Raw genomic sequence first — 14,922 nt, 5'->3', positions numbered from 1 at the left:
GTCTCTATTACAAGGCATTTTTTATACATTTATTCTAGATTTCTCTTATTTAAAATTATTTTTTAAATAAGGATGAATTTGATTTTTTTTTCTTTCAAACAATTTTAACGAATTAATCATCCCTTCTTAAACTGATTTGAGTAAAATAGCCGGAGGCGTCGATATGTGTCCACACGCTCGAGTCTGCCATCGTACCACACGAGCGAGCAGGTGACCACGGGCCTTAGTTCGAGCCCCTCGCACCCATTCTACTATTCGCACCGAATTTATAACCCAATTATGACCCAGAGTTAATCGGGCGGCCCATGTTTCTGCCCATTTTAAATTGGTAAAGTCTTTTCACCGGAAAAAAAAAAAGGAGGAAGACCCAAGTTTCAATTTAAAAAAAAAGAACACGGGGCTTCTCTCATGTCCAACTCTCCAGTCGCGTGTTCGGTAACAAACCAGATCATCAACGCTCATTTCTCCTCCCTCATCGCTCTGTGGCAAGAGAAGCTCTTTCACATCCTTTCTCCTGAGGCAGGGCAAAGCTGCTGAGGTCATGGCTTCCGCTTCTGATTCATTATAAAACCATTGGATATTTTCATGAAACCCACAGATTCCGAACATTGCGTTGTTCAATGGATTTGAGAAGGCTTTCAAGAACTATACGTTCTTCTTTCTTGTCACGCATCTCGCGCCCCTTGAGCGGGGTAGCATCAACCGACAATAGCCTTCCTCCATCTCCGCCTTTAAAGCCTCAGAGTCATTCATTACCTTCTTCTGAGCAGAGTCTGCATGATTTGGTGCATTCTATTCTCTCCAGCAAGGTTCTGGATTCTTCTACTTGTGAAGCTTTGATACCCCGCTTGTCACCTCTTGAATTTGATCACTTATTCTTTACTATTAAATCCAATGTGAACCTCAAAACAACTCTTCACTTCTTTCATTTTGCTGCCGATTCTTTTAAGTTTCGGTTCATGGTTCGGTCATACTGCCTTTTGGTTCGTTTACTTCTGTCTTCGAACCTTTTATCGCCCGCAAGGTTGCTTTTAATCCGTTTGATTGATGGGAACTTGCCCACTTTGTTTTGTGACCATGATAATAGGCACATTGAGATAGCTGCTTCCATATTGGAGTTAAATGCTGTCACAGAAAAAAATCACGATGGATTGGATTTGTTGATTCATGTTTTCTGCACCCAATTCAAGAATACGGGTCTTCATTCTGCTGTTGATATATTTTATTTATTCTGGAGAAAGGGGAGGTTTCCATCTCAGAAAACTTGCAATTTGTTGTTGACCGCATTATTGAAGGCTAATGAACTTCCAAAGTGTTACGAAGTGTTTGAAGCTTATTGCCGACGTGTTTTACCTGATGTTTACACGTATACTACTGCAATCAATGCATTTTTTAAAGGAAGCAGGGCAGAGGATGCAATTGGTTTGTTTTTTAAAATGGAGGAGATTGGTCAATCGCCTAATGTTGCCACCTACAATATCATGATTGATGGGCTCTGCAAGAGTGGTAGATTAGAAGAGGCATTTCGATTTAAAGAAAGGATGGTAAAAAGCAATGTGAGTCCAAGTCTTATAACATATAGTGTACTTCTCAATGCTTTGATGAAGCTGGGGAAATTTGATGAAGCAAATTACCTTTTGGTGGAAATGTCTGCAAGTGGCTTTACTGCTAATGTATTCATTTATAACACGCTAATTGATGGATGCTGCAGGGAGGGAAATATGAGTGAGGCACTAAGGATCAATGATGACATGTTATCTAAGGGCATAAGACCCAATTCTGTTACTCTTAATACTCTTTTACAAGGTTTTTGTAGAACTAATCAAATGGAACAAGCTGAGAAAATATTAGAGGAGATATTATCCAGTGGGTTATGTATTAACCAGGATGCATGTTTTTTTGTTATTCACTGGCTATGTAAGAAAGCGAGGTTTGATTCTGCCCTCCGATTTGTTAGAGAGTTGTTGTTTAGGAATATCAAGCCTAGTGATAGCTTGCTTACCGTATTAGTCCATGGACTTTGTAAGTGTGGAAAACATTTAGAGGCTATTAAGCTTTGGTTTAGCCTTGCAGATAAAGGCTTTGCAGCCAATACTATTACCTCAAATGCTCTTCTTCATGGACTTTGTGAACAAGGGAACATGCACAAGGTTGACATGACACTCCGAAAGATGCTTGAGAGGGGTTTGGTGTTGGACAGGGTCTCATACAACACTCTCATTTTTGGCTGTTGCAAAGGTGGGATGGTCGAACATGGTTTCAAGCTTAAAGAAGAGATGGCTAAGCAAGGAATCCAACCAGATATACAAACCTACAATTGTATAATGAAGAGTTTGGTTGATGTGGGTAAAATGGATGATGCTAATAAGCTTTTGCATGAAGGCCAGCAAAAGGGATTGGTTCCTAATATCTATACATATGCATTGATGATTAAAGGATATTGCAAGTCTGACAGAATTGAAGATGCTGTAAACTTATTCAATGAGTTAGTTAATAACAAGAAAGTAGAACTAAATTCTGTTATTTTTAACATACTTATAGCAGCCTATTGTCGAATTGGTAATGTGATAGAAGCCATCAAACTTCGTGATGCCATGAAAAGTAGGGGTATTTCACCAACATGTGCCACATATTCTTTGCTAATACATGGAATGTGCAATATTGGCTGTCTTGACGAGGCAAAAGAAATTTTTGAAGAAATGAGAAAAGTTGGCTTGTTGCCAGATGTTGTATGTTATACTGCGCTTATTGGTGGTTACTGCAAGCTTGGCCAGATGGATAGAGCGGTGAGTGTTTTGCTTGAAATGTCTGCAAACAATGTACATCCCAATAAAATTACATACACTGTTATAATTGATGGGTATTGCAAATTGGGCAATATGAAAGAAGCAAATGAGATTTTAGGTACGATGACAGTAAATGGAATAACACCAGATACTGTCACTTATAATGCATTGGTAAATGGGCATTGCAAGGAAAGGAAACTACAAGAAGCCTTTCAACTGTGTGATCACATGTCTGGTGGTGGATTATCATTAGATGAAATTACATATACCACATTGGTTCACGGGATGCATCCTCCTTCAAAACTTAACATTCAAGAGTAATTAGGAAGCTTCTCAGAGTTGGTTGATACAATGAATCCTGGGGTCGATACTGCCATAATCATGTTCAACCTCAGCATCTACTGAAGATGAAGGTTTACGCTTGATATCTGGACATGTGGGTTAAAGGCAACAACTAAGGCAGCATGCTCTTTCCTCAGATTCCTGATTGAAGGCTAAACTTTGAACTTTAGAGGTTGGTCATACAAGACAAAAATATACTGTTGCTTGTTTTGCTCGTGTTTTTTTTATGGTTAAGGTGCAAAAATATCTACAAACTTTTCCTAAAGGTGCATCCAACACTATAGTTTTCTTAGGTGCAACTCTACCAATGCAAGCTTAAAATAGGTGCAAAAATATCAAAACCCTTAACACAAGCTACACTCATTTATTTTCATGGTGGGGCCCACAATATTTTTATGAAAGTACCAAAATACCCCAATTAAAGTTGGGGGGGGGGGGAACAAACCTCTCCTCTCCAACCTCTCAATGCACTGGCCCAGAAAAAACAATGCAGAGCTTTTAATTATAAAACATTTGGTTGGGGGGAAGAAAAATCCAACTTGTGCACTACACTTTCGAAATTCAAAGTTTTCGCTCACATATATGTAGAGATCAAACAATATATCGGTGAAAAGAACAAAATGGTATTATTAACAGTAAAAGGTATAGCCTTTGAAGATGACAGGGATTGAGCAAAACCCAAGGGATATCTTTCACCCTCTTAAGTTTATCACAAAACCCAAGGATTGAAATCTGGTTGTTGGTGGTACTTGTTCTGGGTATCCAAAATATGAGTATGAGATGAATTCGAGAGGTTGGGAGAGGAAAGGGTTGAGGGTTTTTTTTTCAATTGAGGGTATTTTTGTACTTTCATAAAAATTTCACTGACCCCACCATCAAAATAAAGGACTGTTAGCTTGTTTTAACAGAGCTGATATTTTTGCACTTATTTTAAACTTGTATGGATAGGTTTGCACCTTAAAAAGTATATGGTGTTAGGTGCATTCTTGAGAAAAGTTTATGGGTATTTTTGCGCCTTAACTCTTTTTTTAAATATCTTTTCTTTGTTGTTTAAATAAATTGACTGTTGAAGGCTATGCAAGGACAATGGTTACATAATGTGTTCTTCTTTGTTTCTAAATAGTTGGTTTAGTTGACTATACCCAGTTATGCCATATAATTGTTGACCTAGAAGTCATCCAGCTGTGTTATGTTGAATACTCTAATATTTCTGAACATATACGATATTTATTAAAAATTGGAAATAATTGACGTGATCTTACTTATTGTATGATATTCCTTTTTAATATTAAAAATATTCCTATTATATTATACTTTTTTCCTGTTTTTTAATGACCTATTGCTTGTGTTTGAAAACCAGGGAAATTAAATTGTTGAGTATACGAGGACTGCCAGTACAGCAATGATTTTCTCGCTCCTTAACCAGTTACCAGGTTGTGGTCTTCTGTTGGTCCTTGATTGGAATATGTTTGTATTTCTATGGTTTGTAGATTTATTGCTGTGGTTTTACTTCTTGTGTGCAGGCATTTCGGAAACGAAGTGACATGGCCAAGTATCAAATGGACAACTCTAATTTTTACTAATTTTTGTCCAGTGAGTGTCTCATAGCGTCTTAAGTTTTACTAACTTTCATCTTGCGAGAGTCCCATGATGGAATTATTTTCCCCATACAGGAGCCTTCTGTCAACTACAGTTGATGCTAAAAGACTTTAAAGTAATCAAATGACCTGAATCTGCCGTTAGATATAGCATTGGAGACTTGAAGAAGCCAAAAGGGGACTTACTTTCTTGCCTGAACCTGTGAAATGTGGGGCAACCTCTCTTCCCCCCTTGGATTGTTTATGTTTTATTCTACTTTGGACATATTAACATATTTTAATGATAATTTAAAATTCCGAGAGTCTAGAGTCCAACTAACTAAGGCCTAGTACATCTAACATCTGCGGTTAGAATAAGTTATTGTTCCCTGAATAAATATGACAACTTTATTTTCTTGAATATTTATTTTGATGGTCTTGTGTAGAGTTATGCTTGACTCCTCATCTCATGGTACCGTTTGTAAAGCAATCATGGAACTCTGATGAAATTATCAAAAGCATCAAATACGATAAAATTTACATTGATTGTGATGGGCGCCGCTAAACTTATAAGTAAGTGTGTGTGTGTGTGTGTGTGTGGATATATGTGCTCATTTTAACCTGCAGGATGGAGATGAAAGCTAGATTATGCACTGTACTAAAATTGAAGATGAGAAGCAGACATGGGCTGGAAAATAGCGTCAGCCTCAAGTGCAGCTGCCAGCTCTGGCCATAAGATAGCAGAGACGGTCCATGAGCCATCACCCCTGCCACTTTGCCTCTGGTTCATGTAACCTACCCCAACCCTTTCAATGGAGGTATAGACTGTCCCTAACGAGGGACTCCCAAACCCAAAGTCTACTTCAGTTACTGGAAACCTTCTTCCTGAGGACACAACCAGAACTGGTCCGTCCTGACCCAACACTGCCTTGGCTAGCATCAAACCAGGCCTGTGGCACTCAACCCAATCAATCAAATCCAAAAAATGAGCCTCATTGTTCACCTCTGTAATAGCCTCATGCACTATCTTGGCAGTTTCTGAGATTGAAGCTTCTTTCAACTCATGAACCCTTGCCTCCCCAAAAGCCAGTGATAAAACATTTCCTATGTAATTTGACATACAATTCCTGCTCTCTTTTCCCCCTATGCTTTGTCTTCCATCCACTAACCAACCCATCTTGCATTTATCGTACTTCTGATCGATGGTTCCAATCAGTATCTTCCATACATAGGCAGAGAAAGCCTCAATCTTTGTTCTTTTGGTGCCACCAGCAGATGCAAGTCTCTGGAGTATATTAATACTTGATGCATTGATGTGATAAAGACGCTTAAGCATTATGTTGTTCAATGGCATGTTCTGTATCTCTTCTATGGTGCACTTGATGAAAGTTTGGTCCAATGAGGGATGATATTTGGGAGGAAAACGAGATTGAAGGCGTCTAGTATGGTCTGGGATAATTGAAACGGGCTTATTTTGAGCTATTTCAGACCACGACGCAATGAATTTGCCAAAGGCACTTGCATCACCTAATGCATGGTCAAAAGTGAAAGCCATAGTGATGCTTCCGCAAGTGTAATCTGTTACCTGAATTTGCAGAGGGAAGCCTGGTTGAATAGACACTATCTTATTCTGAATGGTTTCATTGAGATTATGAAAATTTAGTTTCTTCAGTGGGAGATTGGCGTGAGCTTCAATGACTAGAGCTCCATTGTTGTCACAGATGATTTCAGGCTCACCAGTTTTGGGGTTCTGAACAATTTGGCCTGCAAAGGGATAGTAGTAATCAAGTATTTGTGCGAGGGAGCTCTTGAGAGATTCAACAAGTGCTCCAAAGTCAAGAACTAATATTTTGGGTCTACAAAAGAAATACAGGTATGTCACAGGAAAACGACCAGAAAGAAGGTCAAGATTAGAGAGAGTGATTGAAAATGATGCTGGCGGATGATTCATAGCCTTTACAGCACTTTTCTTGGTAATCCCCACCATTAATTCCCCATCCTCTAGAATGTCTAGCATTTTTCCAAAGCAAGATGATATTTCTCTATCCTAAAGATGTAATATAAAATGTTTATGATGCAAGTGAACCTAGCATATCCTTATATAGTGTGCAAGAATCAAGTTAGTGGAATTTGGTTTCATTTGTATTACTGGGAATAGCACATAGCGATGTTGGCTGATGAGACTGTCGTGACCTTATGATTGTAAGCTGATCTCAGAAGTCACTCGAGTGGTCCATGTTACATAAGAAAACTCAAAGTCTATCGTCAAATTTGGCAGGCAACATAATTGTAGATTTGTAGCTCGCCAAAATAAGTCGTGCAGCGCAATAATTCATACCAAAAACAAACTTAAGGGCAGAAATGGGACTTGAGTTCAGATAAAAGGAGGGGGGGACATGAAACTATAAACTTTTAACTCCACAATTCACTCTTAAATTTCGTAAAATATGCATAATTATGTAACAACTGGAGAACTGCTAGGGTTCCAATGAATGTGTTCAAAATATATTATTTTTAGTCATGCTATTTTACGAAATATCTATTACATTCTTGTAACCACTATTATGTGACAACTTTTTTTTCATTATTAGTTTTTATCTCGAGATAGATATGACATTTCACATTTAAAAAACTATTTCTAGTTAATTTCATTCCCCAAAGCAAACGGGCTTCACTATGTGACCTCACTTTAGTAGTGCTTTTTTGTCACTTAAAAAAGTGGGCAAGGAGGGGAGCAAAGACCACCGTTGGCACCATCATTTGTCCCCCCAACCAACCACTCAAATTGCTTTAACACCCACATTTAGCGGCTATACTAAGTCGTCCTTGTATATATAAAACTAAATTAAATTTGAATATTATCAGGTCTAATTTAAAAGATTTTTTTTTTCAAAGAAATGTCCTTTATATTTATACTAACTCAAACTCGAATTCGGTACTTTGTGTTGGTTATATTAGTCTTTTAGCTAGCGTTGAACTTATAATTAGAAAAGATAACTAATATGATTTGTATACTCGACTCATCTTATTTTATTTAGAATAGATAAGTTGTTGCTTTAATAAGAGTTTAGAATCAACTTAGAAGAGATAAACACAAGTTGTTGCTTTAATAAGAGTTTAGGAGCAACTTAGGAAAGAAAAACTCGATTTTAGTGATTTTAGGATGAAATAATAACAGCCTCAACTTATGTTCCACCCCAACCCTCCTCTTAAAACTTTTGTTTATACTTCATATGACGACGTCAAGAGGCTACAAAGTGACGCCCACCCATCTCCTGCCTCGCGCCATTTTGTCGCTTATTTGTTGCCAGGCTTAAAGCGTTTTAATTGAAATGTTATAACTAAAATTTGATATGAATAATTCAATGAATAAGAAACGGAAGGGGGGGGGGATAGAATTGATGTCAATAACATCAAACGTGATGTGTAAATCAGTGATACAGCACGCAGTAGGAGATCCAAGTCCTTACAGTAGCAAAATTTATCACCTTCAATAGAGAAAGCTGACAGATTACTTATTTCACTAACATGAATGAATACAAAAGCATTATATCTTAAAAAAAATATTTTCTTTCCCTCAAATAAAATAGGACATAACACAATGTTCCTAGAAAATGATACCAATTCAACAAAATCAGAGATTAATAAATTTGCTGAAACCGCCAAGTCACCACATTCTCTCCGCTAAACGTCGGGATTCTTCAATATAGAATAAGCTTGGCTTACTGTAACTATTTCATGCTGGCCTCCATCATTCACTTGCTCTTGCGCCCCCCCCCCCCTTTTTTTGTTTGAATTTCTCCTGAAAGCAAAAAGAACACAATTTTCCAGAGAAATCAAATATAACTTTTCAGAAGACTATTTATTCCTTGATAATTTCAAATTCAGCACCAATCGGTAGATGATCACTTGGATGACTGAAGTTAGGCAGGCCACCATCAACGTCAGGGGCACTGGAGTCAGGAAGCTCAAGAAAACTGATTGGTTTAATATTGTGAGAAGGGTGAAACAATATATAATCCAATGTTCCTGTGAATCCAGGAGTGCAGTTGGTAAATGGAGGCTCTCCTCTGGTACAAGCATAGACGCTACATAAGTGAATGGGAACGTCTTCAGAACATTCAGACACTAGTGTTGATGAAGAGTTGCCAGATACAAGGTATTGATAAACCTGCAAAAGATAGGGGATTGAAATTATAAGTAAGATGCCCGGCAAAAATAAAAAATAAAAAGAAAGAAATGGTGAGCAGGATGTTGAGAAAATATACAGATCTAGTCTTGAAAGTACGTCACTAAAAGAAAACAGTGATTTTCTCGTGAACATATTGCATGAGATAAACTGTAAAATGTTAGAGATAAGACATTCATGGAGAAATTCTCATTAAGTTATCAATTTGAAATGCCACGAGAACTTCACACCTTGTGAATTCCGCTGATGGTGTGCGTGGACTTGCATCTACTTGATAAGTGCAGTGCATGACATAAAGATTAACTCACACCGATGTTTAGTATCATGAATGGAAATGTAATCCCTTTTCATCCTTCTTAAAATGCTAATTACATCACTATAATCACTATTCAACTTTTTTTTTTTTCATTTTTAAAATTCGGAGCATGAAAGTCATTTCCCATCCTCAAAATCACAGAATTCATTTTATCTTCCATTAAATGAGTCCTCAGTATAAAAGAGAGAATTAATCATTTAGAAGTGCTTGTGTACCATATCTCCTGGCGTAGAATTGAAGTCACCAGCCACTAGGACCTCAGGTACGCATTCAAATCTTTCTGATACCAGTGCTTTGAATCGCGCTAAGCGAGATAGAAGATATTTAGCTTGGGCAAGCTTGACATCAGCCCATTCAGGATCCCTGGCGCATAAATGCAAACTCCTTGAGCAAACTCATATTCGTAAGAACCAAGCCAAGTTATGGCAGAAGTCTATCGTGAAGTCAAAGAAACTTAAAAAGAAAAACGGCATGATACATGCATATAAATTATTCCATTACCAGTAAAGATGTGTATTTGCCACAATAACGACATGATGAGGAAGATCTCTGAATTTGAACGCAGCCAAAATACCAACACAATCACGCTTTAGTCTCACACGGGGATCATTAGGATCTCCACGATCTTCTGCGTTCTTTTTAGGAGCTGGATGTGAAAAATAAAATTAATGAAGATTATTGTCCAATCTATGAGGTAATAAACGTGCAATAGCAGCTTTTCTAATTTTGAATATTAAAAAAGAACCAATGCAGGCAACAGAAAATCATAAAGTTATCCGGTTTATCTCTACCAGAAATGTGTGTAGGCACAATAGCACAACATAAAAGTTACCATTGCTGGGGGCAGCATCCTTTTGTTTCCTGACTGATCGTTGTTGTGTTCAACATCATTTGAAGAATTCCCATCTTGAAGTGCATTTGCCAGATCATTGTATTCAATTTTCTCCTCTAAGACCAGCTCTGCACTAAATAGCACAAACAATGGATAATCTAAAACTACAATTATTGACGATCATCAGGATAAATATTCTCCCTAACGAGTCACAACCCATAAAACCCATTTAAAGAACACCAATCATGTAGAAAACACATCTTACTCTTTCTTTTTCTTTTTTCGAGGCAATATGAAGAATCTAACCAAAACCTATGTGATGCAAATAGTGACTTTGTTTGAGTTTTGGCTGCTTGCAAGAGAGTCATTCAACTACAAAGGATGATATGGAAGTGAAAGATGGTGGATATAGACAAGAGTACTCGTCCAATTAGTAATCAATTTATAACAGCTCAATTATCATATCACAACATTGGACAGGATGTCTGCATCCGTCAATCCATCTATTAGCTATTAGTAATTATAATTCCTATAACTCATGCAAAATTTAAATTACAAATCTTGTGCCAGCAAAACTACAAGTTGCTTGCATTCTGCACAAAAGGTTCAACATACCGATCATGCTTGTAAAATAACCCACACCCATCACGTTTTTGTCCACTTCTCTTCATATAAACACTAGAATATCCTATATCGAGCATGCTTCCTTTGTAAAAGCTATCATACTCATCAACTTCCTGAAAAGGTTTATGGCATCAAGAAGGAGACTTTTGTTTACAATATTATTAGATAGAGAAGAAGATAAAAGAAGACCCAAAATTTATAAAGAAAGAACCTGTAGACAGAAAAAATCAGCTCCTAAATTCTTGAGAACCGTTAAAATTGCATTTGAACGAGCTTTCCACCTACGATATGCAAAAACAACAATGATAAAATTAAAATGAAGCATAGATGCATATTTTGCTATCATTATTTGTAACTTAGGATCCAGAGGAATATACTTCAGTGAAGAGGAAGGAGAGTGCGGGAATAGAGAGCTCTTCACATAAACCTACATTACAAATAAAAAAATAAAATAAAATAAATAAGGTTTTAGCAAACAAATGTTTGAGATCCTTAATAACTTGGGCTCATGCATAACTTAAGACTCGTTTTATTGCTAACCCCTTTTTGTCCTCACAAAATATAACATAGCTATAGTTACTAATTACATTTCATAGTTTGTGCCAGCATTTAGAACGTAAAAAAATCCTTTTAGAAATTGGATGAAAACATTAAATGCCATACCTGAGCCAATATATTATATGAGACAAGGCTGAATCTGAACCCTGTGAAAATCATGCTTATTTTAATCGATGAATATACAATATTAACTGAGGCTGAAAAGAGACAGCCTGAATTAGTCGGAATGATAAATTAAGGTACTTAGAAATTGAATGACATGATAACCTGTCACCACCATTCCACTAGTTTTGCTTAAATGTCTACATAATAAAGACCAACACACAAGACCAGAAGAAGTGACGGCTGTTTTTGCGGCTTAGCTGTGGAACCTGGATCCAAGGACTGAAGCCATTTTTTATGTTGTTTTATAATGACATGCCCTTTGGGTTCAGTTGACATCATCTAGAGCTGCCGTTGATGCTTGGCTTGGTTTAAAAGATAAAAAGAGAGAAGGAAATGAATCGTGCATCATTTCTGGATCCTTGTTCAACTTTCATTCTTCCCATTTCCATCGCCTCCTCCTTTTTGTTTCCCACCCCATTAAAGTTAAAAAACGAAGGAGATAAAGAAACTACAAGAAAACAGAGAGAAGGAGACCGGAGATAGAATATTTGGCTACTCTGTGGTTTCATTCTCTATCATACTACCCCATGTTAACAGCATTCGAATTGCTCAATTGGAATACATCGTGCTTTACAGTTAAATTCTTGCACTTCAAAGTCAAGCCAATCACGCTAAAAATTGTCATATGGAGAACACGGAAGTCAAACAACCACCGCAGAATGAAAAAAAAAAAAAAAACACAGTGGACCAAATTATAATCACGTATAAGTAAAACTTAAATGGGTAAACCAAACAGCTAAGAACATCGCATTACCACCTGTTTTACTTCTTAAATGTATATCACTTCCTTCGACAGAAAAGAACTTTGGAATTTTGGGCGGTGATGGCACTGAGCTCATTTTGCTCAAATATACTCTGCAACAATTTGATAATTACGGATTCAACACATGATTTCTCATTCACCCGCCAAGCTACTCAATAATCACCAGCGAAATGAAACCAAACAACAAACAGAAAACTCTAGACATGCATAAGTTCCCACTTCCTATAACCATCTTCCAAGAATGCGACAGTAAATAGACCCCAGTTGTATGAGACAAAACCAGGTTTACAAAATCAGTCGGAGGATGGGGCATACCTCGTGAAGGAGGGGATGGAAAGAAGACGAGGAGGCGCAGGAAAAGCCTTTAACATATCTGGGGCCGTCGAGGTGTGTATAAATTTGGCTTGCAGGCAAGGTGTTTGTTGTTGAAACACCTGCTAAACACCGCAAAATTAAGTTTCGCCAAAAGCCCAATGTTGGCACCGTCCCGCTTGGTTTTGGGAGATGGAAATCCATCTGAAATATCCGTTTTGCCGTTAAAATTTAAACACCTCAAGCTCTTGCCGCCGTTAGAACCCCCCCCCCCCCCCCAAAAAAAAAGACAAGAAAAAGGAGAAAATTGCGGTTATAAAAGATGTTTGAGCGTGACACGTGATAAATCTTTGTAAGATATGAAGTTAAATTACACCAACTCCTGTTCTTAATATAAAACCTTATTTAATTTTTATTTTGATTTTAAGTATAAGACTCTAATCTATTTTGTCTCTCATATTTATGTATTTTTTTCAAAATAGACTTTTTAACAATGATAGTTCTAACCAATAAACTTGATTAGTAAGGATATTTTAGGAAAGATAACGTTTATTTATTACAAATAACTAACTTAACTTCTTTTATTAATCTCCTCAAATTAGTCAACTAACTCTTATAATTAGGACCGGATGTAGTACATGTTATTTGATTTTTTTGGGGGAAAAATGATAAAAAAAATCATAAAAATTATAAAATCTTGAGTTAGGTATTTTCACACAGATATGTTATTATTTGCAAATCAATTATTTTAAAAATCTGTTAAAATATTGTAACAATCCTTATTTAAATTTTTATAGTTTTCACGGTTTTTAATTGTGATTTTTCCTCCTTTTTTTTTTTTAACAATTATATCAACCTTAAGAAAACGTTCATTAGGTGCAGTTTATGAATCACGACTAAAATCGATTTACAATCTAGAGTAAAATTATAGTGCCAAAAAGTTTGTTCGCTACGTAATAGCACTATGATATTATAGCAGGAATATAATTATAACTATGATGGTAATTGTGTTTGCGGGATAATTCTCGAACTTAAAAAAGGGTTTCTATAACATCACACGTTTTTATAAAATCACGGAGGAAGCACATATTTTTATTGTCCCATCTATCTCCCACCTTTAATGTAAGTGTTAATCGATGATTGAATTTGGCCAATAAATATAAAATCTTAATTTATTTTGTCTCATATTTTTTTGTCAAAATATTTTTATTAATTATAACAGGTTTTCATTAAAAAATAATTTTAATTATCCAAAGCATATAATTGAAGATGATAGTTTTAAAAAAAACACATATATTTATGACAAATAACCAACATAACTACTTTTTTTAATATTCTCAAATCAGTTATCTATCTCTGAATTAAAAACCAGGAGTAGCATATAACAATTACTTAAAAAATAATCAAGCGTGTGAAAACATGTAAATTTAACATGCCAAGGAAACATATCTACTTTGTTGGCCCCCGGAAACAAAAACACAGAAAATATATCCACTGCTCTTGTTGAATCATATCAATAAGACTATGCATCACCCGACACATGATTGAATATCAATATGTAGATAATTATGTGTGCGCATTACCATGTATATATATGCATATATCGATTTCTCCCTCTAAAGTGACTTCCTGTCTCTTTTTGCCGATAAGTGAAATTATCTTTTTATCCGAGATACTGTAAAATACTAAATGTGAAGTGTTTTCTTTTCTCGTCAAACATTCAAGTATTTGTTATTCACTTATCAATAAAAAAATGACCCTATTAATAAGAATATAACTCTTTCTTTTAATGTGGATCTGAACGTCGGTGTCAATATAAAAATTTATGAATGGATGATATATTTATAAGTATTTTTTTAATTCTGAGACGTGTTAATCTGATTAAGTCAACCCATCAATCTCATCTAAACCTTTATGTACCAAAAACGAAAATCCCCTTGGACCAATCTTCCATGGATATCAAAGCACGGGGTTGGTTGCAATAATAAGTGTCTCAACCGTCTTGCAGGCTTCCTTCAAATTAAAATAATACTACTCGGTCCTTAATACAAGATCTTGTTTCATTTTTATTTTAGTCATAATTATAAGACACCAATTCACTTTATCTCTCATATTTATATTTTTTTTTCTAAGGTAGTCCTTCTAATAATGGTAGTTCTAGCCAATAACTTGATTAGTAAGGATATTTTAGGAAAGACAACACATATTTATTACAAATAACTCACTTAACTTATTTTCTTAATCTTCTCAAATTAGTCAACTAACTCTTATAATTAAGACCGGAGGTAGTACACCTTGTCTAATGGATGACTTCTAGAACCCCCTCTTAAGTAATTGTTGGCTGCAAATCTAAGGGTTTGTTTGAAATGATTTATAATTAGTTTTTAATTATAATTTACTAAATACGAATTAGATATAAGAGAATTTTGTCTCAACTCACGTAAATATACTTATAAGT

The 14,922-nt window shown here is 36.0% G+C and overlaps 3 protein-coding genes across 9 annotated transcripts; 1 reads left to right on the top strand and 2 right to left on the bottom strand.

Moving 5' to 3' along the window:
• The first annotated feature begins 461 nt into the window (after positions 1 to 461).
• LOC114749331 (pentatricopeptide repeat-containing protein At4g19440, chloroplastic) lies at positions 462 to 5,150 on the top strand. 7 transcript variants are annotated; one of them, XM_028937831.1, is made up of 4 exons: positions 462 to 3,300; positions 4,489 to 4,561; positions 4,652 to 4,721; positions 4,802 to 5,150. In XM_028937831.1, the coding sequence occupies exon 1, from the start codon at positions 621 to 623 to the stop codon at positions 3,105 to 3,107; it is 2,487 nt and encodes an 828-aa protein (XP_028793664.1). In that variant the 5' UTR covers positions 462 to 620; the 3' UTR covers positions 3,108 to 3,300; positions 4,489 to 4,561; positions 4,652 to 4,721; positions 4,802 to 5,150. The 7 variants fall into 7 exon arrangements, with proteins under 7 accessions (XP_028793664.1, XP_028793663.1, XP_028793662.1 ...); XM_028937830.1 differs by having other exon boundaries at positions 4,652 to 5,150; XM_028937829.1 differs by having other exon boundaries at positions 4,489 to 4,721.
• A 38-nt stretch (positions 5,151 to 5,188) lies between these two features.
• Positions 5,189 to 6,843, bottom strand: LOC114749336 (fatty alcohol:caffeoyl-CoA acyltransferase). The gene has a single exon (XM_028937843.1). The coding sequence runs from the start codon at positions 6,720 to 6,722 to the stop codon at positions 5,364 to 5,366; it is 1,359 nt and encodes a 452-aa protein (XP_028793676.1). The 5' UTR covers positions 6,723 to 6,843; the 3' UTR covers positions 5,189 to 5,363.
• A 1,325-nt stretch (positions 6,844 to 8,168) lies between these two features.
• Positions 8,169 to 12,590, bottom strand: LOC114749337 (carbon catabolite repressor protein 4 homolog 4). Its single transcript, XM_028937844.1, is given in 11 exon segments — positions 8,169 to 8,876; positions 9,426 to 9,573; positions 9,712 to 9,856; positions 10,043 to 10,072; positions 10,075 to 10,175; positions 10,658 to 10,779; positions 10,878 to 10,947; positions 11,044 to 11,093; positions 11,330 to 11,370; positions 12,144 to 12,244; positions 12,468 to 12,590. Coding segments are annotated over 11 exon segments (1,173 nt in total). The 5' UTR covers positions 12,524 to 12,590; the 3' UTR covers positions 8,169 to 8,567.
• Between the last annotated feature and the right edge of the window lie 2,332 nt (positions 12,591 to 14,922).

The sequence above is a fragment of the Neltuma alba genome, unplaced genomic scaffold (genome assembly GCF_004799145.2).
Source record: "Neltuma alba isolate B1F8T4 unplaced genomic scaffold, ASM479914v2 tig00006019_pilon, whole genome shotgun sequence".
Classification (NCBI taxonomy): domain Eukaryota; kingdom Viridiplantae; phylum Streptophyta; class Magnoliopsida; order Fabales; family Fabaceae; genus Neltuma; species Neltuma alba.
The sequence above is the reverse complement of the archived record's forward strand: the minus strand, read 5'-3'. Positions and strand labels throughout refer to the sequence as shown.